Source organism: Aplysia californica, unplaced genomic scaffold (genome assembly GCF_000002075.1).
Source record: "Aplysia californica isolate F4 #8 unplaced genomic scaffold, AplCal3.0 scaffold00432, whole genome shotgun sequence".
Classification (NCBI taxonomy): Eukaryota; Metazoa; Mollusca; class Gastropoda; order Aplysiida; family Aplysiidae; genus Aplysia; species Aplysia californica.
Window position 1 is genome coordinate 223,542 of NW_004797702.1, and position 26,728 is coordinate 250,269.

The 26,728-nt window shown below is 41.1% G+C and overlaps 1 protein-coding gene across 1 annotated transcript in view; it reads right to left on the bottom strand.

Moving 5' to 3' along the window:
* Positions 1–240: 240 nt before the first annotated feature.
* Positions 241–26,728, bottom strand: part of LOC101863689 (vigilin) — a 31,668-nt gene continuing 5,180 nt past the window's right edge. The window contains exons 3-25 of the mRNA XM_005104694.3: positions 26,078–26,321; positions 25,358–25,466; positions 24,913–25,028; positions 24,234–24,446; positions 23,645–23,851; positions 22,895–23,101; positions 22,065–22,172; positions 20,650–20,754; positions 19,894–19,972; positions 18,887–19,026; positions 18,353–18,571; positions 17,660–17,746; positions 17,018–17,149; positions 16,405–16,623; positions 15,558–15,644; positions 14,857–14,991; positions 13,722–13,940; positions 12,622–12,763; positions 12,188–12,318; positions 9,688–9,927; positions 7,980–8,201; positions 6,611–6,829; positions 241–4,518 (exon numbers count right to left, since the gene is read on the bottom strand). Of these exons, the coding sequence (XP_005104751.1) occupies positions 4,300–4,518; positions 6,611–6,829; positions 7,980–8,201; positions 9,688–9,927; positions 12,188–12,318; positions 12,622–12,763; positions 13,722–13,940; positions 14,857–14,991; positions 15,558–15,644; positions 16,405–16,623; positions 17,018–17,149; positions 17,660–17,746; positions 18,353–18,571; positions 18,887–19,026; positions 19,894–19,972; positions 20,650–20,754; positions 22,065–22,172; positions 22,895–23,101; positions 23,645–23,851; positions 24,234–24,446; positions 24,913–25,028; positions 25,358–25,466; positions 26,078–26,272 (3,750 nt within the window). The 5' untranslated portion in view covers positions 26,273–26,321 and the 3' untranslated portion in view covers positions 241–4,299. The remainder of the gene's footprint in view (positions 4,519–6,610; positions 6,830–7,979; positions 8,202–9,687; positions 9,928–12,187; positions 12,319–12,621; positions 12,764–13,721; positions 13,941–14,856; positions 14,992–15,557; positions 15,645–16,404; positions 16,624–17,017; positions 17,150–17,659; positions 17,747–18,352; positions 18,572–18,886; positions 19,027–19,893; positions 19,973–20,649; positions 20,755–22,064; positions 22,173–22,894; positions 23,102–23,644; positions 23,852–24,233; positions 24,447–24,912; positions 25,029–25,357; positions 25,467–26,077; positions 26,322–26,728) is intronic.

Consider the following 26,728-nt stretch of genomic DNA (forward strand, 5'->3'; position numbering starts at 1 on the left):
TGAAGGGGGCATGGGCATAGGCATAAAAACAGAGATACTTGATGAAAATAAACTTTGCATATCATGTTGGGGGCATAAAAACACCATTCAGTTTTTTTTTAAAACACCCATGGCTTGTGACGGAGGGTGATAAACCCATGCTAAAAAAAACTAAAAATACTAAAGATCAGACCCCTGTATCTATAAATCATAAAACATCACATCAAACAAACAGCAATCAACCAAAACCAAAGACAGTGCTGGTCTTTTTAAAGCTTTTATTTATATATGTACTTTTTTTTCATAGATCTCACCCACGACACGGAATCAGCATTGTTGTTGTTGTTGAAATCACAGTGGGCAGAAATAGCATTTCTCACAGACTACCGACAAAGACCATTGTTATTCTAAGACGGGTTTCTAGGCTCCACGTACAACAACTTGGCATAACGACAGTCAGGAACATGGGACATTTCTCTCCACTCACACCAACGAAGACCAGGGGAGGGGAGGGGGAACTTCTACTTCATTTCTGTTGCATCCATCATCCATCCCTTTGCCGACTGAAGTTGGCCTTGAGTCGTCGCAGTATTAAAGTAAACCATTTGAAAACGGTAGCATAAGTCACCCGTCTCAGAATATATACATGGTCCTTGTCTAAGGGTTGTACACCCTGTGGCATTCACTCTCGCACAACAGACACAGTGGAACATACAGTAGCTTAAGCACCTCACCATCAAATATGTTTTTGGGGGTTGTTTTTTTTTACAATTTTTTTCTGAACTATTTACAATGTCTTGCAGGCTGCGTGAAGGGTGACGGGGAAGGGGGGGAAGGGGAGACAGAAAGGAAAAAGAAAAAAAAAACCCAACAAAATAAAACAAAATTACAGTAGGTTCTTCATAACATACTACAATAGATAAAATCTTGTGTTGTTGACGACATCTTACTCGTGTTTGCCATCAAAACATAAAAGAAAAAGAGTAAAATTGCATTAATTCTCCAGTCATCTCACTCGCACATACAGGCGTTAGAACACGCTCACTCTCACAACTCATTTCTCTACCCAAGGCAGATTCCCAAAAAAATGGAGGGGGAGGGGGGAGGGGGAACAATTCTAAACCCTTCACCTCACAAACCAGGAACAGTAGTGACGATACATCATTATTATTCTTTATTAAAAAATGGCCAATAGCCATTCCAGTCTGAAAGACAATAAACTTTGTACAGGCTGCGCCGCGAAAAAAAACAACAACACTACCCCCAGGGGAAAAAAAAACAACCCAACAAACTGATGAAGATGATGATTATCTAACATGAGATAGGAATGAGTGGATGAAGAAAAAGAAGCAGATGTCTCCTCCTCGTCCACACAAAAGCGATATAAATCTCTTGTTCCAACCCAAGCCCGGACTGCACACAGTGACAAGGCAGGGCTGATCCAGGGTTGGGTAGGAGCAAGTGTCGATAGCCTCGCCCTAGTTGCTGTCGTCTTCAGCACAGAGAACATTGTCCAAACCCCCCACCCCCCACCCAAAAAAAAAATTCCACCGCACGGGTGCATGCACTCACACAACTCATCAAAAAAACAAAACAACGTAAGGTAGTACACAATACAAATATAAAATCTTTTCTCTTCTTATCTCTCAATAATTAATGGTATCATCATTAGAACTACTTGTTTTCATCATCATCACTCATAAAAGGCATTATTAATGTTTGTGACTTGATGCATTGTCCAGGTTTTCAACAAACTCACAGTAAGATCCAGTTGGCAGTCAATAATAGTATACCTGAAGACAAAGAGGGGGGCAACAAAATAACCCAATACGTGTGAAAGCAGCCAAACCCAAACAGTGACAATCAACAAGACCAGCCCTACGACTGTCTAGCGAATCACTTGGATTTGGACTCTATACACTGATGCGAGGCAATTGGGAGGGGGGGGGTTAACAGCGCCAGCGATTGGGGGCAAATCATCAGCCTGCCACACACACACACACATCCAGTCATTCTGGACAGCTCGAGTACAACAGTGGAGAGAGAGACAGAAAGAGTGACAGACAGAAAGAAATGGGCAGACAGACAGAAAGAAGAGAGATCCAGTCTCACAAATTTGCATAATGGTAACAATGAAATACTGCTCCGCAGTACGCACAACACTAATGAAATGCAACCGCAACTATTGTTGTCAATTCAAAATTAAAATTAAGCAGTAACACCATCCAAGATTTGGAGGGGCTAGGGGTACAAGACTGGCCTTATTGTTTTACAAGAACAACCTTTTAAAGAATTGAGCACTGCGACACACGAGACAGGGACTATCAAAGGTGGAGAACTGAGACTAGCACATGAATTTAGTGTCTGACCAAATCATTGAAGAAAAAACAAACGACCTTCAAGTTCCCCAGCATCATTCCACAAGTGTGCAAGTCATTTTTTAAATAAGATTTGAGAACACAGAAATTCAGAAACCCCCCCGACTTGCGCACTCTATATTTTTTCAATACACTACACATATACGTAATCCCAGACTTGCCGACAAAGGCCAAGTCTGTAACTGGCCGAGAGCCCCAGAAACAACCATACCCCCATACCGGAACACCACTAGCCTACCCCTGGCCCACATTTTAAAAAAAGAGTCAAAAGAAGACTTTCTTCAGATGTACATCGTCCTACTATTACTAAAAATCAAAGCGGGTCATCGCTTCGCGGATGGAACTTAAGTTTCTACAAAATCTGAGAAAACAATGAGAATAAGCGAGTGAAGCTCAAGAACCCTGTGCATGGACATGAGACAGACCCTGTGGTGAGAGAGAAACCATTAGACACAAGAAGCAACACAAAGAAAGAAAGAAATCAGTGGACAGAAAAAATACAATGCGGAAGGCAGGCAGCAATAATGTTGCATGTGACTTTTCTGTGTGATACAAAGTGTCTCATTACTTCTGAACAATAACTTACTATGGGGGAAAATACACAGGGTGCGAGCGTAAAACAAGGCAGGGAACTAATTAAGTATTTACAATAAAGTAAAGAAAGCAATTAAATAGCAATCTATTTAAGTGAGGGTGAAAAGCAGAAAACACCTCAAAATGCCCGGGTAAGAAAAGTAAATCAGTGGTAGAAGCAGTACTAAATGCAATCTGCAGAGATCATTTTTTTACTACTGGACTGTCCGCTAGGTGAACGGCCGGGGGGTCGTGAATGGTGTGTGCTTATTATGTGTGTGTCTGTGTCGCATGCGTCTTGTGGAAGGGGAGGAGGGGAGCTGCATTGAGCTCAACATATCTCACCAATCATTTCCAAACTAAACAGAGACCACCCCATCATTCCCTCCTGGTATTATTTCTGATCTCAGAAAGTATACCAACAATTCCTACCTATGTTCATATTCCTGAATTTGCGAATGTACAATTAAAAAAAACCCACAACAACAGCCGTACATAAAATAAGCTGAACATACAAAAACAAAAACTATTTTTTTTAAACCCAACCGAAATCAAAGGGCACAAATTCAAATTACGATTCCAGAAAAACAGAAATCTGTTTCAAACACTTATCTCCTACGGCACTCCACAAACAACTCCCCTTTTAGAAGCTAAGACAAAAATCCCTGATACTATTACTAGTAAATAATCATTTTACAATCACTGGTCTCAGTACAGTATAAGTTTAGAATTTTGTTAAAAAATCAATGATACTTAACAACAATTGAAAAAAACAACAAAAACCAATGTCTTGTGTTCAGCACATTATATGTACTGTTGTTATGCTAGTAACCTTGCTCCAACAACTTATTGACTGGAAAACTATCTCTTGTCCATTTCTAAAAACATTGACAAGATATAAATCTACAACATTTTCTTAGTTGCTGTAGCAGTATTGAAGCTGAGACCATAAAACGTACATTTAACAAGTAGACACTGCTGAAGGAGAGAGTGAGGAAAGATATAAATGCAGTCAACTGTATCTACTTTCCATGCCACTCCTATTACAGAATCCATATACACCACAACACTACCTGGATTGGCCTGGTTTTCATTGTTTCATAATTCAATCAAGGCACCAACAGATATACCGTAAAACTTGGAATACTATCATGACTGGAGTTGGCAGCTTGCAAAATATGAGAACTTGTGTGAGTTTGTACTAGCCCACAAAGGAGCCAATGCACTTAACAAAGACAAGCTGGTGTCGTTATAACCTGCAAGCAATGGGTGATTATCAAACTGTCGGAGATCTCGATAGCTAAGAAGACAGCAGTTGTCATCGCTGATGTTCTTGCTTGCAATGGCGGTGGTGGTGCTGGTAGCTCGTTTACTTTCTGATTGGTCCCCACGAGCGTCCCTTGGGGGCCACCACCGTGCCAAAGCTGGGGAACTCCTCCTGGCTCTCCGTGTCCGGGGCGCGGTCCCAAGGTGCGTCCTTGACGATGAAGCCTTGCGTGGGTCCACGGGGATGGGAGGGCTCCGAGGTACCTTTGCTGGGCGGGCGCTGGAGCTCACGCAGGTATTCCTGGTCCACAAAGTCTTGGAGCTGTGGAAATAACAGGAATGTAACATATAGGTGGGGAGGAGGGGGTTGTTTTAGTACGAATTTTACGGCACTTGCAATCATGATAAGGTTATATAAGTCATATGAATGCTGAAGAGTAGGTGTTACAAAAGAGAAACAAACAAAAAGGAATGATCAGGACAACTGTTTCACTGGACAGAATGAGCAAACCACACCCGGGGTGGGGGAGGTGGTGTTTAAGTAAATAGAGGCACCTTGACACATTAACAGGCCATTTAGTGCATGGAAAGGGGAAGAGGCAGACCGCAGTAAGCGTTTTACGACACTTGCAACACAATAAGGTCATATAAGTGCCGAAGATTAAAAGAGTTACAAGAAAGTAATAAAAAACAAAATAGAAGGAGGGGAGATAAAGACCATAGATGTTTGATAGGAAAGAAGGAGCAAACCACACCAGAGCACCTGCCAACCACCCACCAGCAAGGGGGCAGGAGAACCTCCAGTTAGTGAAGGAAAAGAGAAAAAACACAAGAAAGATAGGTAATCAACAGACAGAAAGAAAAAATGACATACCTACAGTGGTGAAAAAGGAAGAACGACGAACAAGATTTTAAAATTTTTTTTTAGTAGAAGGTTTTATGGCGCTCGCAACTGCATAAGGTCATATGAGCGCCAAGGGATGGATGTCAACAGAAAAGTCTTTACAGGGAATCAGACTTATTCTGCTCACCTCTCTAGCTTCAACAGCACAAGGTCTGCTTCGACTATCAAGGCACCCCAAAATAGCAGGTCATAAGAGAGTGACAAACATACAAAAGAAGTAGAGGGAAAATGACAATAGTGAGGATTAGGAAAGAAAAAGCAGCAGTTCCCTGTTGTTAGATCAGGCACAGTTATGAGCCCATTTACAATTCTACCGTGCTTGAACGAGAAATGTCTCCCCTTTGGGAATGGCCTAAAGACACTTCAGTCAGTGGCACAAACAAGACAGTTAGGCAAAAAACAGAAGGAGAGAAAAGAAGTGAGAGACCACCCAAGAAGAAACCGGAAGAAAGACTGACAAGAACAATCAAGGAATGGTAAAGAGACAATGCTTACAGCAAAAATTACAAGAGCAAGTACATTTATATGTCCATAGCATTTATATTTGTAAGCAAACTTGGCTAATATTAAGTAATGTATGTATGTAAAGTATAAGGTTTTACGGCGCTCGCAACTGCTAAGGTCATATGAGCGCGCGAAACACAAGTTGTTCACCTCTGCGAAAGTTCACTTCACGACTGGCTAACTAATTTACTTTAAAATGCTAAAAAGTTAAAATATATATTCAAATTCGGTGTAAATACATTTGTGATGAAAAACAACTTTTAAGTAACAATAAATTTTTTAAATAATATCAAATTCACTCTACAACTCGCCATAAAGGCCAAAGGCCTTTATAAATGGCTTTTATAAAATTTAAAATTCTGCTGGGAACAACGACGGAAAAAATATCCTGCAATTTCTTGCATTTATAATATTTCCTTCGGATCTCTAATATTAAGTAAGAGACATAGTTCCTGACTTGAATCGACATAAAGGATCACATCTTGCTCCTATGGGAAAAACAGAGACGGTAAAGGGACAGGGAAAGACCCAGAAAAACACTTGGAGAACTTGAACAGACTGGTGACAGGACAAACCCATGATCACCATTAAGTGTTTCAGAAGAAGAAAAAAAGGAGAAGAAAAGTAAGGAGGCAGAACAAGAACAAAAGCAAGAAGAAGAGGAGAGAGCAGAACAAGCAGAAGAAGAAAACAGATTGACAGCACTTGTGACACCAAAAGGTCGAATAAACGCCAGAGATTAGAGGTGTCACAACAAATAAAAGAAGGAGAAGAGATAAAAGGACCATAGACGTTTGATATGAAAGAAGGAACAAACCATACCAGAGCGACTACCATCCATCCACAAAGAAGATAAAGAAGACATTAACACTTTGCCATCATATTTTGGGGGAAATCCAAAGAAACTGGGGGGTAAACATCGCCTATCGGCGAGATGAGGCAGCAAAGTGTTAGCAAGACTTCACAAAAATTATCAGTATCACTACATCAACGTCTAAACACTCACATATTCCTCCTCAATATTGAGCAAATAGTCCTTGCAGTCCAGCACATTGTCCTCAGCCCCCGAGATGGTCACCAAGTTGGGGTCGGGGTCCGTGGAGCGGGGGAAGCGAAGGTCCACGCTGAAATCCTCCATGAGGCGGTTGATGCCGCGACCCTTGGCCCCGATGATGCGGGGGTGGACACGGCTGTCGATCTTCACCTCTTCTGTGTACATGTCCTCCTGTATAGAGGAACAACATCGTCATCAGAGGAACAGCGACAACAACATCATTCTCCACATAAGAAGAACATTACAATCTCCATCCATCAACAGAGTCCATTATCAAACAATATTCCTGTTAAGCCCGATTAGTGTAGGGACAAACAATCAAGCGACCAAGAATAGATGTGTTACAAGAGAGTAACATACAAAAAAAAGGAGAGATAAGGACGGTAGATGTTTGATAGGAAAGAAGGAGCAAACCACACCAGAGCACCCGCCAACCACCCACACAATACAGGAGAAAATGTGACTTACTGGAGCAGAGGAAGATAGAACTAATGCTAACATTACTTAAATGCAATCCCACATCATCACTCATCACTCCCATTATTTCTAAAATCATCATTGCTCTCTGATCATTAACTTACATCTATAATCCTTGAATTTCTATCTGTTATAGTTACATGTCATACTAAGTATGCACGTAATACACTTTCGGACACTATCATACGCACTTTTTTCTACTAATCAGATGGCATCAATCTCACATAACCGGGCAAGGGTTAGTTAAGTTTTAGTAAGAGTTTTACTGCACTTGCAAGACAATAATGTCATATAAGTGCCAAAGATTAGAGGTGTTACAAGGAAGTAACAAACACAAAAAAAAGGAGGAGAGATAAAGACTATATATGTTTGATAGGAAAGAAGGAGCAAACCACACCAGAGCACCCGCCGACCATCCACTTGGCAAGGGTAAAAAAATATTAAAACAATACAGGAGAAAAGACATAGGATCCACCACTGTGACAGTCTCATTCCAACCATCCGCCTTTTACAAAATAAAAGACTAAAGACTGATTTTTCATTATCTGCCACAAATGATGCCTAAGATCACACTCTACAAAGCAATGGTGTACAGGAAGGGAAAGACAAAGAATCTAAAAGAGAATTCAATAGAAAAGACCAAAGACAAAGTTTTCTCATTACACAAACAGGACCTCTATGAATCATAAAAGTGAAGATTTCCCAAGAAAAGAACTATAAAAAAAAGTGAGATTTGCATCCCAGAAGAATGAAGAAAATGAACTCGAATCAAATTTCCTTAGAGAAAACATTTGCCAGGCCTTAGTGACAGAAGCGCCTCATACATATTTCTCAAAGCCCTTACATAGTCTTTGACGATCTTGAGGATCTCGTCACGAGTGGCCTCGGCGTTCTCCTGGTAGCCTGTGATGGTGATCAGGTTCTGGTCCTCGCTGCCCTTCTCGGGGAACTGCACGTTCACGTCATGCTTCTTGCGGATAGCCGTGATGAGGTTGCCACGGCGACCAATGATCTTCGGGTGGTACTTTTCATCTACTTCCACCGTCAACTTGAAGCTCTTCAGTTCCTGATTGTGAAAAAAAAAAAATATATATAAAAATCAGACGCTCTAGCAAATGCTTTTCAAAATACTTTATTCCCCCTCCACCGGAAAAAAATATGTGTCAGGACGAACGTGGTGGAATCGGGCACCCGTCAATTTTTGGGCATAAGGGGTTATTGGTAGCACCTTAAAGCCAGTCCATTTGCCTTTCCTTTGGTGAAAATAATATCCATCTATGTTGAATAGAAGTAGAAATATTTGCGATTGAAGGAGGTCAGGGTCGTCTGGTTTCAGAGGCAAAATTAGAGAGGAAATGGCCACAAAAGTTTGGTAAATTCCATAGCCTGTGAGTCCTTGGAAACTGAAAATTTACATTTTTTGTACCGTTAATCAATGTTTTTAACATGCGACATGTCCCATACACCATACATGCGACACATTTACTCACAACACACATGTGACACCATACACGTGACACGTTTACCCACACACTGCACACGTGACACATTTACTAACACAACACAGATGTGACACGATTACTCACATACCACACATGTGACATGTCCCACACACCATACATATGACACGTTTACTCACACACCATACATATGACACGTTTACTCACACACCACACATGTGACACGTTTACTCAAACACACATGACACGTTTACTCAACACACATGACACATTTACTCACACACCATACACGCGACACATTTACTCACACACCATACATGCGACACATTTACTCACACACCATACATGCGTCACATTTACTCACACACCATACAAGCGGCACATTTATTCACACATCACACATGCGACACATTTACTCACACACCATACATGCCGACACATTTACTCACACATCACACATGCGACACATTTACTCACACATCACACATGCGACACATTTACTCACACATCACACATGCAACACATTTACTCACACACCATACATGCAACACATTTACTCACACACCATACATGCGACACATTTACTCACACATCACACATGCAACACATTTACTCACACACCACACATGCAACACATTTACTCACACATCAAACATGCAACATTTACTCACACACCACACATGCAACACATTTACTCACACATCACACATGCAACACATTTACTCACACATCACACATGCGACACATTTACTCACACACCATACATGTGACACATTTACTCACACATCACGCATGCCACACATTTACTCACACACCATACATGCGACACATTTACTCACACACCATACATGCGTCACATTTACTCACACACCATACAAGCGGCACATTTATTCACACATCACACATGCGACACATTTATTCACACACCATACATGCCGACACATTTACTCACACATCACACATGCGACACATTTACTCACACACCGCATATAAGTCACTTTTACTTGCCCTATTGGATAAAACAGCACCTGGACATGGATGGCAGGTGCTTCTATAAATATCTTATTGATGTTCAAGGTCAAGGTCACTCACCCTATCCTCCTTCTCCTGCTCCAGCTGGTTGACCCGCTCCAAAATGGCATCTTTCGCCCGTGACACATTGGCGGGCGGTCCGCGAACCTTGACCAGGTCACTCTGCTCCTCAGCAGGTGGTATGGAGATGTTCACGTCATAGTCCTGCATCAACTTGCGCACGTCGCGGCCACGCTGGCCGATGATGAACTTGTGGTACTCGAAGGGGACGGTCACCTCTTCCAGCACTGGGACCAGATCCTAAACAAGAGAGAAAGTTGGGTTTTAGTAAGAGTTTTAACAGCACTTTTTGCAACACAATATGGTCATATATCAGAGCTTCCAGTGGCTGATGTCATTTTTCGAGGATTTTCGGGTCCAGGGCGAAGCCCTGACTGGCAGGGGGTTGAAGGGGGACAGCGTCCCCTTTCTGTTTGAGAATTTTTGGTTTCAGAGCATCGTAAGTATGCCATTTCTGGCTATTCAGTCCTAAATTTAACTAGAAAATAATTGAGAAAAAAAACATACCTTGTATAGGCCTACATAATTTTCTGCTTGTGTTAATCCATATATTTCCAAATCCAAAGCCATGCTTTCTCCCTTGTACAGATACTGTACATCCACAACTAGATCTATAAAACTTGACAGTTAATGTTTAACTTTTTTCTGCTTGTGTTGGTTTGCACCATAATCAGCATAAGGTGTAGAATTCTTACAATAATAGCTTTTTATATAACAGCTTGACTTGATCTCTAGATTCTAGTCTAGATTCTAGATCTAAATAGCTTGACAGCTTATATTCAACTTAAATCCACAACAATACTTACAAATAAACAAGTCTGGTAAAAAAAAAATCAAGCTCTCTTTACAGTTTTCTTTTCTTGGTAGGCCCAAGATCTATTGAACCACAATCGTCATTTCTTCCTCTTGTTTACAGAGCTGGTGCTCTGCTTCTTGTGCTTTAGAAAGTGAAAGTAGAAGACACTGTCTACACTTTCAAATAAAAGAGCACTTCCGGTATGGGTTGACTATTGTTGACTATTGGTAATAACGGAAATTTTTTTTCGCATTTTTGAAAATATTTTTTTTTTTTATGTTTTTTTTTTTGGCACGAATTTTCACGCAAATTTTTCCATTTGCGGAAATCTACTAATTTGCGGAAATCCCCAAAATTGCGGAAGACTGGAAGCCCCGATATATGTGCTGAAGATTTAGTTTTACGAGAGGTTTTACTGCCCTCGAAACTGCATAAGGTCATAAGAGCGCCAGAACATTAGAGGTGTTACAAGAGAGTAACAAACATAAAAAAGAAGAAGGGGAGATAAGGACGATAGACGTTTGATAGGAAAGAAGAAGCAAACCACACTAGAGCACCCGCCAACCACACACTTGGTAAGAGTTTTAACAGCACTTGCAACACAATATGGTCATATATGTGCCGAAGATTGGAGGCGTTACAAGAGGGAAACAAAACACACAAAAAAGGAGGAGAAATAAGGGCGATAGATGTTTCACAGGGAAAAAGGAGGAGAAATAAGGACGATAGATGTTTAACAGGAAAAAAGGAGGAGAAATAAGGGCGATAGACGTTTCACAGGGAAAAAGGAGGAGAAATAAGGACGATAGATGTTTCACAGGAAAAAAAGGAGGAGAAATAAGGGCGATAGATGTTTCACAGGGAAAAAGGAGGAGAAATAAGGGCGATAGATGTTTCACAGGGAAAAAGGAGGAGAAATAAGGGCGATAGATGTTTCACAGGAAGAAAGGAGCAAACCACACCAGAGCACCCACCACCATCACCCACTGAAAAAAATAAAAAATAAAGTGGTTTCTGGTTTTTGCATTGAGTAAAGAGAAACACATCAACACAACAATGGTCATTAAAGGAAGAGAAAAGGCCAGATAGACCGACACAAACAACAGAAGGACCTAACTACTGGTGACATCCTCCAACCACCCGCTGAATCGTTAAAGACCCAATACACCGGAGAAAAACATTTATGGCACTGCAGATTATTCAAACAGAAAAGTTCATTTAGTATGAAATAAACAGAAATCTTCAGGTGAGCCCAAAATAGCAGCCGCCCCCTATATCTGTGGTATTGAGCACATATCGGTGCTGGTGCAACCAAAGATGTCAACATCACCAAAATGCAGTTAAATGCTGTGGTCAAGGCTTACAATTTTCTTGCTCTTCATGATTCCGGATAGGAACAACACAATAAAAACTAGTTTTTTGTCTCTGGTGTAAAGAGTACCCTAACAGACTCAAGTACAATGCTTGATTCACCAACCGTACGATTCATCTCCCAGGAAGCCTATTTTACAAGAGAACCTTTGTAATTGAACTATCATACACTTCAGCTCAAATTTTCTGTTGATTTTTCACGCACCTCTATAAGTTTTAATTACACCAATTATTGAGATGATGTATTTGACCCTGCCTGCTCTACAACATAATAAAAAATCAGGTTCTGGAAAAAGCATAGGACCCAAGTAGGTGACTGACAACCAGACATACCAGCAGAGCTTGCTTGGCATTCTCGCAGTTCTCCGGCTTGCCCGTGATGATGATGGTGTCACACTTGCGTGACCCCTCGGTGCCCTCCTCTCCGTTAGCTTCTCCATTGACAAGGGGCTCCTCTGCTGGGGCTGATGACGATCAAGAGAAGACAGTCGTGAGAAGATAGCCAAAATACAAGAAGGCAGTCAAGACAAGAGCGCCGTTGTGAGAAGACAGTCCGGACACAACAAGATAGTAAAGACACAGGAAAAACAGTTGTGAGAAGTCGGTGAAGAAAAACTAAGACAGATAGTCACAACGGCAAGAATGCTTTGGTCATCTATTAAGTGCCACACACAAACACAAAACTATCCTATCGACATCTTTCCAAATATATATTTTTTTTAAAACAGAGACAGCGCTACTACTACCACCACCACCAGCACACTTACTGCCGTTCTGCACGGGCTTGTCAGGGAACTTGATGCCCACATCGTACTGCTTGGTGATCTCCCTCACATTGGCCCCTCCGCTGCCCATGACTGTGCGGTGGTCAGCCTGCAGGATGACGCACTCCACCGTCACTTGAGCCTCCTGGGGATGAGAAGACAGATATGTTAAAACACTTTTGTTCAGGAACAGACAATTTTTTTTCTCTTTAAGTAAGTATAGTTTCAGTAAGTGTTTTACTGCACTTGAAAAACAGTAAGGTCATATAAGTGACGAAGATTAGAGGTGTTACAAGAGAGCAACAAACACAAAAAAGAGGGAGGAGAGATAAGGACGATAGATGTTTGGTAGGAAAGAAGAAGCAAACCACACCAGAGCATCCGCCAACCACCCAGTCTTTAAGTATAAAGCATGTCAACACAATAATGGTCATTTAGTGCTTGGAAAAGTAAGACAGACAGACAGACAGACAGAAACAACAGAGGGAAAGTAAAGAAGTAGGACCTACAAGAGGTGCTCTCAAACCACCTGCAGAAACAGGCAAATAAAGCTACCAATCGTTATTGTAAATGCTGGTCACAGGTTTGTGATCCCTATATAAACAACGGGGTATCCTTTTGAGAGCTGAACAATGGAAAAAAAAAAATACTTAAAAAACCCCAAATACAGAAAGATATATGTTAAGAAAAGTATATAAACTCAACAGAACTAAATATTCACCTCAAAATGGTCATGGTCATTACAGTAGTCTTTTTTTTTTTTTGCGGGGGGGTGTTACATTTTGAGGGGGGGAAAAAAAGTTTTTACCTAAGTCAGTCTCACTACTTTAACAAAAGCGCAAACGTCTCAACAATTAAAAACTCAGTAGACAAAAAACAAAGTAAAAACCAAGCTATATTGATCATAGGGAACAAGTAATAGGCATATAGGCATTTTTTTCACCATTCACATTATGAGAAATCTTTGTTTAAAAAAAAACTCCAAAAAACACCAAAACAAAAACCAAATAACGCAAAAAAAAACAAAACCCCAGCCTAACTGACAAAACGATGGAAAAAGACGCAAAAAAAAAAATGAGCACAAAATTCCCGCTAGCACCCACCAGATCATCCACGATCTCCAGAATCTTCTTCTTGGCGGCCTCCACACAATCCTTAGCGCCCTTGATGACCACGCGGTCGCTGTTCACGCCGCTGCGGGGGAAGCTGACGATCACACCGCCGAAATCGTCCGCAATCTGTCGCAGCACCTCGCCACGCCGGGCCACAAAGTGGCGGTGGTGCTTGGGATCAACAGTGATCTCACCTTCCACGATGTTGTCCTGCACAGGATGAGTATATCATCAGTTTGAGTACAAAGAGCCACATCGACCCAATAGTAATAGTCATGTGAGTTTTGTTTCATCTTAGTTTTAGTAAAGGTTTTTTGTTTTAGTAGAGGTTTTACGACTTCGCAACAGCATAAGGTCATATGAGCAAAAAAGAAGGGCAGATAAGGACGATAGATGTTTAATAGGAAAGAAAAAGCAAACCCAACCACAGCACCCGCCAACCACCCACAGTAGGTTTTACGGCGCTCGCAATTCATTTGAACAAAGAGAAACATATCAACACTTGTATTAACTGTCATTCGGCTTGTTTGGTTATTCTAAAAAGACGCACATCTATAAATAACAATCATATAAAGAGGACAAGAAAAGTCCAACGGACAGCCAGAAACAGCGAGCGAAGGAAAAGAAGTATAACTACCTGCGGTGCCCTCCGACATTCTCTTCATCATTCTGATATTTAAGACAAAACAGTTATGACCAGAGTCCAGACAGCAAATATGCCTCGCTACTCTTATTCATATAATGATCAGAGGATAAAGAATGTGCACGCATGTGTGTGTGTGTGTTCGTGTGTGTGTGTTCGTGTGTGTGTGTGTGTGTGTGTGTGTGTGTGAGAGAGAGAGAGAGAGAGAGAGAGAGAGAGAGAGAGAGAGAGAGAGAGAGACAGAGAGAGAGAGAGAGAGAGAGACAGAGAGACAGAGACAGAGAGACTGAGACAGAGACAGAGAGTTTAGTTTTAGCTCCCAGCATAGAGAGTTCAAATCCTGGCACACTGTTAACCCGAAACAGAAAGCAAACCAGCCAAGACGGTGACAAGAAGGTGACAACCGACAAGTGGATGTTAGAGCAGGTTCAACTGTAGTCCTAAAACAAAATCAGATAATTAAGACAAAAGCAGAAGTTTTACCAGGTTTTTAATCTGCATCTCCAGTTCTCTCTTGGCTGCCTTGACACCTTCCTCCTTGCCGATGATGGAGATGGTCTCCTGGTCCTGGTCGTTGGAGGAGGGGAAGATGATCCGCACACCCGTACTTTCTCGCACCTGTCCACATGGGAAGGAAAAAAAACCCCAACTTCAATTCCACAGTTTTTAACCACTAAGCCCATTTCAGTAACACCAAAAATCTCTTTAGGAAAAATACAAACACTTGCTCGCACCTGCCACAACGGAAAAACCGCAATACTGTATTCATCAACACAATTTTGATAATTTCAGAGGCAGTCTTGATCTAAATATGTCGATGGTGGAGTAAAAAAAACCACTTTTTTTTAAAGGCAGTCTGTTTCAAACCTGCCTGTAAGAGCCAATCCTGAGGGAGTAAGATACAACATCCAAGTGAACAAATAGACATACAGCCTGATAGACAGACAGCCCCACAGACATACTTGACAGATTAATTTCACCATTTGGAAATCAAACGTGTTTCTGATGGATTGAGTCGGTGTTTTACGGCACTATCCACTCAGTGTCTCTTAAGTTGAGTGAGGCAGAGCCCAAACATCAAACTAACCACAAATGATGGTAGCCTGAACATACACAGGCATCTAAACATGAAAAACTTTTTAAACAACAACAACAAAAAACCATTGAGCCTGAACCCAGCTCACCTTCTTGATGGTTGATCCTCCTTTCCCGATGAGGAACTTGTGATACTGAGGCTTGGCTGTCACGTCTTCCGTGTACGCATTCTCTTTCTGCAACAAAATTTTAACGATTATAATCTTTCGACATTACAGTTTACAGATTGAGAACTTTTGAAAATGAAGAGAACTCATTACGACATTATTTATTGTTTTAGAGGAAAAAAGCAGTAAACCACACCAGAGCACACGCCAACCACCCACCCAAAAATTATATATCAAATATAGATTGATACATCTATAAAACGTAAAATTAATAATATATTCATATAGGAAACATTCTAATACATTTATATAAAATATACTTAGGCACCCAAAATAACATACACCACTTGCATACACGAACCCATTGTCAAGGAGAAAAGTGTGGTCATCTCACATGGTCTTCTTGGACAATGTCATTAAAATATATAGCAAAAAATCGAAGGGAAGGAGGGGGAAGTAGCTAGAGCTATTTGTACAGGAGGTTGTCTTCCAACAGGTGGTCGTTTGAGCAGGTTCGACCATACTTATAAAAACCTATCAAAACAACAAATTGCCAGTTACCAAACAGCAGAGACTAACAGCCATAAGCTGGCAAAATGCCTATTTTTATTTTGGTGTCAAATTTTTTTATTTGCTAACTCGAAAACCTGATCAGTTACCCTTCTAAAGTGAAAAAATCAAAGTAAAACTTACTAGATATTGAATAAATTGGAATTCAAATTTCAGAATCACTATTTTGAAATGATTACGCTGACAAAAAAAGACCCTCTTCTTCTAGAAAGTACTGTGAAGAAAAACAAAAGGCGCGTCAGCTAACGGCAGTACTGACCTTCTCATTGGCCAGCTCCATGAGCTGCTGTTTGGCGTTCTCCACATCGGCGCTGGGCCCGCGGATCACCACCTTGTCGCTCTTGGAGCCCTCCTGGGGGAAGCGGATCATGACGCCCCCACAGTCCTCCATCACAGAGCGGATGAAGCGCCCCTTGGTTCCAATCAGCGAGTTGTGCAGCTTCTGCGGGATCTCGATGATCGCTTCCTTAATGTTCCCCTGTGGTCGGTAGAACAAGGAAGGCGGAAAGAAGAGAAAAAAAAGTGGGAGTCAGTCTCGAGCCAGAGGGTTCCTTTGTGCATTTAGGATTTAAGGAAAGCGAGTTAATGCTGAAATAGTCACGAAAAACTCGTGGGGAAAGCAGTTGTACAACAGCCAGCTCTCATGTCAGGGACACTAATGAGCTAACCTGAGAGAGAGAGAGGGAGGGAGGGAGACAGAGAGAGTGAGGTAAAAGGGGAACGAAGAGTGAGTAGAGAGAGCGAGAGAGAGAGAGCATGTGTGTGTGTGTGTGTGTGTGTGTGTGGTGGTGGTGGTTGGGGGGGGGGGGGGGGACAGAGAGAGAGTGAGACAGACAGAGAGTGAGAGAGAGCCAAAAAATCTAAAAACGTACCATTTCTTTTTGTATAGCCTCAATCTTGGCCTGAGCCTTTTCCACATTGGCCTTCTTGCCTGTGATGGTGATGACATCGCTGTCGCTGCTCTCGCTGGGAAGATCGATCTTAGTGTCTGTCTCCTCACGGATCTACGCCACAATGGGGGTGGCACAGGAGAAAAAAACACACATCAACAAAGCAAACATTTAAACTTTGAGTAAACAGAAGCACGTCGATACAATAATGGTCATTTAGTGCTGGGAAAAAGTAAGACGTACGGACAGACAGAAACAACAGAGGGAAAGTAAAGAAGTTGGACCTATCAGTGGCCCCCCTCCAACCACCCGCGGGGAACAATTTAAACTGGTAGCTTTTTTGTGAACACACAGGGCTGAAAAAAAGACCTCACAATTCCTTACCCAGAAGTATACAACAATGGAGTGGCACAGATGAGAAAACCAAACCAAACCAATAAGCACCCCCCCTCCCCCAACACACACACACACACAAAATAAACAACAACAACAAACAATGACTGTCTTCCTATAAACAATAATATTTCGAAGACGAAAACACCAACACTTTACTTTTCCAAGCAAACTTAACTGGAAAACTTACTTTTCAAAGACAACAGAACGTGAACAATTACTTTTGCTTACCTTCTTAATGGTGTTGCCACCTTTGCCAATGATGTTCTTGTGGAAGTCCTTGAAAATATGCACCTGAGCTTGATAATTATTTTCAACCTGCAAGAAAAACAATAAAAACTTTCAATCTCTTCCTCCCCATGTGAAATCACAATGAAAATGTTTGTAGTCACAGCCAAATACAGCATGACAACAATATTTGTGACGATCACCACAATCTCAGGGCATGATCATGCTGACCACATTCAGGAATAAATCTCCCCGCATGTTTTTCTTCCTTATACCCAATTACAAATTTTATAAATTTTCTCCCAACATTGCTGAAAAAAACAAACAACTACATATATATATATATATATATATATATTCATTTTTGTCTTGATTACACATATTATTGTTATGCTACCAACAAATAAAATCTAGCTAAACCCTTTTGGAATATAATTTAGATTGCTAAATGTGGATTTTCTGGTGTAACTACATTATCCACCTGAGATTACTTTTATTCCTCGTCAGCCTCTCCCTCAAAATTAACTTTGCCAACATATGGTCCCATTCCTCAGGCACATCACAGACAAAAAGTGATTGCAAAACTAGATCTTGTCATACTTTTATCCGCCGCTTATACCCTTTTGGGTAGATCTTGTCATGAGTGGGAAATGACAAAACTTCTTAAGAAACCACAACAAAAACCTCCCAACTCACCAGCTCCTTGCCCAGGTTCTGCAGATGCTTAAACGCCCTATCTACGTCATTCTTGGGCCCCCGCAGCGTCACCACGTCGCTCTTTTTCCCAGGGTCTGGGAACGTAATCTGGACCTGGTTGAATTTGTCTCTGATCTCCCGAATGTTCTCTCCCTTTGAGCCGATGATCTGCCGGTGGAACCTGTGCTCAATCAGCACGTCTCTCGACTTCTCATTTTCCTGTGAAGAGAAAAAACCCCCATCAGAACTTGGCAATACCACTACATCAGTGTTTCCCTAACTATATTCTCAGCGAAAACTCCCTGTGGATGTAAAGTCTCCCCTAACCAGCAATCAAGGCTCAGGGAGTTATCTTTAGGAATGTCTCAATGCTTTTTGGCTTGCAACACTGATAGAATCAAAACATGACTCGCATGACCATTCACAAGGACAACAGTGAGAAAAACATAATTAATTATGGGGAAAAAAATAATCTACAAAGATGATCTGAGTTTCAAAAGACTTAGGACCACATGAACTTCTTAACACACATACCATTCTGGTTGCCATTTCCAAAAGTTGCTCTTTGGCGACTTTAACACCCTTCGGGTCTCCCTCTATCCTAATGATGTTGCTGTTTTCTCCATCTGATGGAATTTTGATGGAAACACCCGTCTCTTGCTTAATGCGAGTGACTGGAGACAAAAAGAGAGAAAAAAAATTTTTTAAACACTAGAAATAAGATGAAAGCAATGTTCACACGTAATTTCAAACATGCATGATAAATGGGTAGGGTACCAATAACTTTCATATAATTGCAAAGGGGGTTAAAAACCCAACTTTCTTCACACAGTGCGACATCACAACAGATGAGGGTTGCTTGGCAACCAGTAAGATACATCTCTAATCCAGAATAAGCAAAACAATAACTATGCTGCTTAGAGCAGTTTCCAAAGGCGTCTTTGTTCCAACACTGGTCTCTCTGTACAAAGAGGAACCGCAATGGACAATACGGGGGGAGTCCTGATGGGGGTAACTTGTTAAGATGTTGGAAATAAAATTCTCAAAGTATGAGCAATTCCAGTAAATTTTGACGAAATAATTATAAGCATCCAGGGGGAAAAAAACCCTGTTTTGTTAACATATAGCTGATGGGACTGAATTAACGGAAAAATTGTGGCATCTGTGGCTTAGTGGTTAGGCTCTCAGACTCGCAACCATAAGTTGTGTCCTTGAGAAAGTACTTTACACTAATTTTCCTCACTTCACCCCTGTGAGAATGGGTACTTTGCTACAGATCGTGAAAGATCTGAGCAGTTTGTTAGTGTTTTTTGGTCCATGCAATCTGCAGCTTGCAGTGTATGCTTCCTGGGAAGTCAAGAATGACTGTTTACGAGTCTGCTGGGTTAATAATAGTTGAAAAGCGCATAGAGCATGCTGCAGAGCCTTGATATGTGTTATAAAAGTACAATTATCATTATCATTATTATATTATAATCTCTATCTGACTAGCATATGAAAGAACTTGACATCTTTGACCAACAAATGTGTAAGGTACTTACTGTTGGAACCACCCCTGCCAATAATATGTTTATGGAATTTTTGGTCCACTTGAATCTCAGCAAAATCCATGCGGTTTTTCTGGAAAAGAAAGGAGCTTGATTTCAAAAATTTGTTTATGAGTAAATAAAAGTAAATCAACAAAATAACAGGCCATTAAATGAAAGAAAAAAGGGAGACTGACCCCCCCCCAAAAAAAAAACCCCAAAACAACAGAAGACAGGAGGAAAAAAAAGAAGCAGAATCTCCCAGTGGCACACTCAAATCACTCGCAAGAGTGTCGGGAAGATAAAGCAGAAGACAAACAACACAACTGCGTCATATAAGTGTGAAAAATTAGAGGTTTTACAAGAGAGTAACAAACACAAAAAAGGAGGAGCAATTAGGACGACAGATGTTTGATAAATAAGAAAAAAGAAGCAAACAACACCACAGCACCCATCAACTACCCATGGCAACAAACCAGACCACAGATAAGAGCCAAAGGAAAGCACACCAACACGAGGCAGTAAGCAGACAAAAGTCATTCCAAGAGCACCCACCACTCACTCACGAACTGTCCAGAAAATTTTTTGTTGATTGTAGATGTTTTACGTCATCAACACAACTAAGATCATTTTGCAAGCAATGTCTGTATTGTATTGACCCAGTCGGGAAGAATAAGCAACAAAAGCTTAAAGAAAACTAAATGATAATTCTAGGTATTGAACTCCACTAGGTATTGAAGAGTGGAGGGGAGGGCGCTTATGCAAACCTACCAGGTCAGTGACGATAACGTTGAGTTTCTCCACAGCTTTGTTCACCTCCTCTGGCGGTCCCTCCACCGTGATCTTGTCCTGGCCCTCCGTGAACTCGATGTGAACCTGAACAAACAACAAAACAAAAAACACGTTTATGAAAGAATTAACATTTAGTAAGAGTTTTACAGCACTTGAAACACATATGGGTCATATAAATGCTAAAAATTAGAGGTTTTACCGGAGAAAAACATGCAAACGAAGATAAGAAGGAAACAAAGATGAAAAGGAGAGATAAGGATGACAGGTTTTTTTATACGAAAGACAGAGCTAACCCCACCAGGGCGCCTACAAATCCTCCGTGATTATGGAGTCTCAGTAAAGAGGTGTATACCCGTACAGCTGCAGTCATTTACTTCAAGTTAAGATAAGCACAACCACATAAACGTCATTTAGACCAGGAAAAAAGCAAGATACACAAAAACAGCTGGAGTAAAGAAGTAAGACATACCAGTGACACCCTCCAACCACCTGCCAACACACAACAGGTGCACTTGCTTATCTCCCTCTCATATTGTTTTAGTTTAGTTTTAATAAGTTTTACGGCACTTGCAACACAATAAGGTCATATAAGTGCAGAAAATTAGAGGTGTTACAAGAGAGTAAAAAACATAAAAAAGGAGAAAAGGAGGGGAGATAGAGACAATAGATTTTTTTTATAGGAAAGAAGTGAAAAACCACACCAGAGCACCTGCCAACCACCCACTCTCATATTGTTAAAAAAAAACTGTTTTGGTAAGCATTCTACGGCACTTGCAACAAATTAGGTCATATAAGAGCTGAAGATAAGAGGTGGTACTAGAAACGAGAGTAACAAACACAAAAAAAAAGGACGAGAGATAAGGACGACAGATGTTTGACAGGAAAAAAAGAGCAAACCACACCAGAGCAGCGACTCAGTTGTGAAGCACATTGACACAAAGGCCTAATGGCCATTTAGTGATGAGAAAAAGTAAGACAGACAGACAAACAGCAGAGGGAAAGTCAAGAAGTAGGACTTACCAGTGGCACCCTCCCACCACTTGCTCCCTCACATCAATGATTGAATAAACTTGTATAAATACAATAAGGGTGTATGGAAAGAGTAACACAGACAAAAACAACAGACAGAAATTTTTTTGCTACAAATAGGAAAGAGGAGCACATGATAACCGTGCTTTTCAGAAAGGGGTTATCCAGCCTTCTAGGAAGGTGTTTTGCAGCCCACTGGGTTGTCAATTGCTTTCCAACAAAAGAATATTCCTGCAGGTGACAAAAAAGCCCTTTACTGCCCGGTAAAAAAGGCGCATTAAAGCCAGCAAGTTCACAGACTGAAGAAAGCCCTGACACAATCTAGAGACAAACAGAAATGTCAGCCAAATGCCAGAAACACTCACAGCAGGAAAGTTCTCCGTAATTTCTTTAATGTTGCTGCCTTTCCTGCCGATGATGAACCTGTGTAACCAGGAGGGGGCAGTCACATCGGAGAACACCACACTGTTGGCCTGGGGAGGAGGGAGAGAAGATTGCTTTGAGTCTGCTTTGTTTGTTCGTTTGAGGTGTTTTACGGCACTATCGACTCAGTTTGAGTCATTTGAGTCTGCTGAAACATAGGAATCAATCAGTCATCTGCATGGTATGGAAATAATGTCTACAGCAGACAGGACTATGTTGAGATAATTAATTTTCCTTAACCCTTTCACGGCCAGGCCTGCTCCACAACCCTACCAAAGAGCCCAAGACAAATCATGGGCCAGGGATTAAAACTCAATATGTTAACTACAAATGATCTCCAAAAGACAGCTTAACCACCTCCCATTGAATCAAACTTATCTGCTCTTCCCACAGCTTTAAAAAAAAAAGATATAAACTTTTGTTTGTTTGAGTAAAGAAAAACTCAAAACACACACTAACCAAAATTTTGAACAGGGAATAAAGAAAGATGGGCAGACAGACACAAAAGAGGGAGAGAAAAGAAAAAGGACCTGCTAGCAGCCCACTCCCAAAAACCTTCAGATGCGAGTCAATTGACACTTAAAATTTTTTTTTTTTAAATTAAGATGTCTCTCTCAGAACTTCAAAGTGGTTAAAATGAAGCACTGAGAATAAAATCCCTAGACAAACTCCTGCATTTAAATAAAAGAGAAAATGCTTGCTTCGAGATTTTAAAGTCATACTGACACTCCATCTAACCTTGAAACATAGCAGAACCACAAACAATCCATACCTTGCTGTAGACTTCCGTCAAGGCCTGCCCCAGCTTCTCCTGCTCTCCTCTCAGCGTGATGGTCTCCGACGGAGAACCGGGGTCGGGCACCTCCACAGACACGCCCGTGTTGGCCAGGATCTCCTGGATGTTGGTATAGCGAGGGCCGACCACGTACTTGTGCTGGGACTTGCTCACCTCCACAGACACTGTCTGGCACCGGTTTTTCTGCGGACAAAGAAGTAATAACTTTCAAGGATGGGCGAAAAAAGAATGTTAAAAAACAAAACAAGACTTTACAAGAACAGAAAAATACTTTTGCTACAAGATTCGGGTAAAACAGGGTTTTCTTTATGGAGAGGAGCACAACGACATGATAAAATCATTATTTGCAGGGAAAAAGCAAGACAGACAAACAAGAACAACGGTGGAAAAGAACACAAATACGACCTTCTCATGGTGTTCTAGCTTTTAGTTTTAGTGCAGGTTTTACGGCGCACGCAGCTGCATAAGGTCACGCGAGCGCCATGGTGTCCTTTAGCCACCTTCCAATAGCAAAACACGGACCAACAAAAAAAAAATTTTTTTTTTCAAAAGGGCCATTTCATTTAAAGTGAGACTGCCAGGGACACACGCAACGAGGGGATGATAACTTGCTGAAAAGAAATTCTAAGCAGAGACAGCTTTCTGAAGCCATTTTTATCAACAACCCCCCTTCCACTACTCAAACATTTTTATCATACCAAAAAACAGAACATCTCAACCACATACCTTGTCCTCGTAAATGGCCATCATTGTCTGCTTACACTTAAGCACGCCTTCTTTCTCCCCAGACACCACAATCTCATCCTTGTGAGGGGGTACACTGATCTTTGCTCCAGTCTCCTCCGTCAGCCGTGTAATGTTCTCCTTGTTGGGGCCACACACAAATGGGTGGAACACCTTGGGAATCGGGAGTCGCTCAAACGCAAGCTTGGCCTGTCAAACAAGATTGAGGCATGCTGTTTACAGACATGAATATTTGTGTGACAGCAGCAACAGCAAAACAGTTTGAGTTCAAGTAAAGAGAAGCACATGGTAAGAGTAAGACTAACAAATGGAAACAATTCACAGCCACAACAGAAAATTCGACTTTGCATCTTACTACAAACACTATATTTGTCAACCCCTGAAACACTTCATTGGAAAGAGCTCTTTTTGGTAAATGAGAATAAAGTCTGCAAAACTTAAAATGTATCAATTATGGCTCACGTCTTTCCACAGGCCAAAATGCTAGCTGGTTTTTCAACTATAAGTTACTTGCATATCATTCAATTCCTCACTGCAATTTAAGTCCTAGTGACCTGACAGTCCTTCTCACCTGTTCCTCGTGGATTGCTTCGATTTCATGTCGTGCCTTATCGATCCCCTCCTTCGCGCCGGAGATACGAATTTCGTTGGGGTTATTCTTATCGTCAGCGCGCGGGAGGGAGATCTTTGTCGCAGTTGCTAGCTCGATCTCCTGCAGCTTCTTACCACTCTTTCCCAGAATAAAACGATGGTACTCACGGGGGATCACCAAAATGCTGCTGGCCTGTGTACAGAACATAGAAATAAGTCCGGATTACAAATATGCTGTTCGATAGCAAATAAAGAAAATGTGCACCTTACAAATAAAAAAAACCTGTGCTCATGTTTAAAAGCTCTGTAAATGAATATATAGAGGGATAACCTGGAATATGAGACAGTTATTCAGAATTTTGTTTGGAGATCTGTAAGTCGGTCCTTTAAAAATTAGTCAAGTATAAGGGGGGGGGGGGGGGGTTATGACCGCATGAGTGAGTTTTTGACATCAGTATAGACAAAAACTACAGTATAAACTAAAACTAATCTTTTTCTTTTCTCCCATTTAGAGACAGTGACCATACCCTAAGAAAAAAACAACCCCAAATTCAATACATAACAAAACCTCCGCCCCACAAGCAGAAACCTCAATATCCAAATTTTGAACTCTTCACCAATACAGTCTCCATAAAGAAAATCGTATAAACCAAGATCACCTGAGTTTGAAGTTTTCCAACAACTTCGCGCCTGGCCTTCATCACATCATCAGTTCTCCCATTGATCACCACCGTCATACTTTGATCTTTCGCAAGACTCAGTTCAATTGAAACATCTATAGATAAAATACACAACAATTTTACTTTACTAATAGAACACAAAACGATACAAATTTATTTCAGTACTGAAGCAATGAGACAACCCATGCACCCTCTTTCTTCAATGTATTCCAGAACCCCTCATTTCAGCAAAACTATTCGACCTGTTAAGCCACATAAAAAAAGTATCAGCAGGAGAATTTTAAAGAAGGGCACATTCGATTAACAGCCTATATCTACTAAATGCATAAGACGCAACAGCATCCTCTTTCCTGTGGCTCCTAAAGATGTACCTCAAAAATACACCCAATGTCACATCTTAGTTGCAGAAGTGAGACTGACTTACTCGTCTTCTGCATAATATCCTTGCAGATTTTCATCTGGTCACTTTCCTCTCCAAATTGCCTTTCGTTGAGCTCCTTAAACTTTCGTTCTTCCAGAGGTACAGTAAACACCTGAAAAGAAGACCCAAATTTCAAATTTATTAGCATTTTATTGGAATACTATTTGAATAAATTTCCTCTTGTTCTCTTTTACTTTTACATTTCAACTTTTAAGTAGAATAATGTAAGGCACTGTACTGAGGTGCTACAAAACTTTGAAACTGATAATTTTTAAAAATTGTTAATCATAATCATCTTATAAGGCATCAAATCGTGCTGGAAACTGAAAACTGGTATGGAAAAACCAAGACTTTCATCCTTCATTAGATCAAATATCCTTGAAACCTCCCAATTCCCACTCTTGACTTAATACTCCTAAAGCTTTGTATGAGCTTTCCTTTACCTGTGGGTAGTTAGAGCGTGCCCTACTTCTTTTATTTCTCTGTTGTCCCTGTCTATCAATCTCACCCTTTCAATGCACTATATGACACACATTACTGCATTGGTGTACTTTGCTTTACTTAAACTCGATCCCCTCCCCAGGCCAACAGCGTGGTGTTCTCTGATGTGACTGCCTCTCCTGGCTGCACAGATTCATCGCAAACAGAAAAGGTCAGTAGTAATGTCGAGGAAATCAGAGAACTTTTCTGCCTTGTCAAACAGAAGCAATATAATCTTCTCACCTGAGTGCACTTGGACTGCCTGGTCAGGAACTTGGGCTTCCACGCCCCCTGGTCCATGAAGTTGGCAGCAGGGCGGTCCGGGCGGGACTCGGGGGCCAGGGCAGGGAAGGCATTGTCGTACGTTGGAGGCTCGGGCTCGAAGGGCTGGAGGTCCACACTGGCTACAGCCACGTCACTCTCCATACTTGTTGCCATGGTGAGAAGTTGCAGGTTCTTGATAGACTTGCCGAGTCGAACAGTACAGCTGGAATGGTTGTCAAAGTAAAGAACATCCATTATCATGTTTAAGAGTTCTGAGGTACTGTTCCTTTGTTTAGGAAACAGAAACCCATAGTAACAATTTAATAACCAATTTAATGCTGGGAGAAAAGTAAGTAAGACAGATAGACACAGCTTATTTGAGTTCAAAGTTAGATAAGGTACTGCCTCAAAACAAAAAAAGCAAAAAAACAAAAAGGAAAAAAGGAAAAAAAAAGGCTTTATAATAACAACAACACATCAGACCAATGAAAGCGGACGAGTTAGAAAGTTGACAAGGACAGCTACACCCCCCTACCCCCCAAATGGTCACCTAACTGAATCATCAATCACTAATGAAATTATAATAGGGTTACTTATACCCTGCACGATACAGCTTCTCAAAAGAATTCT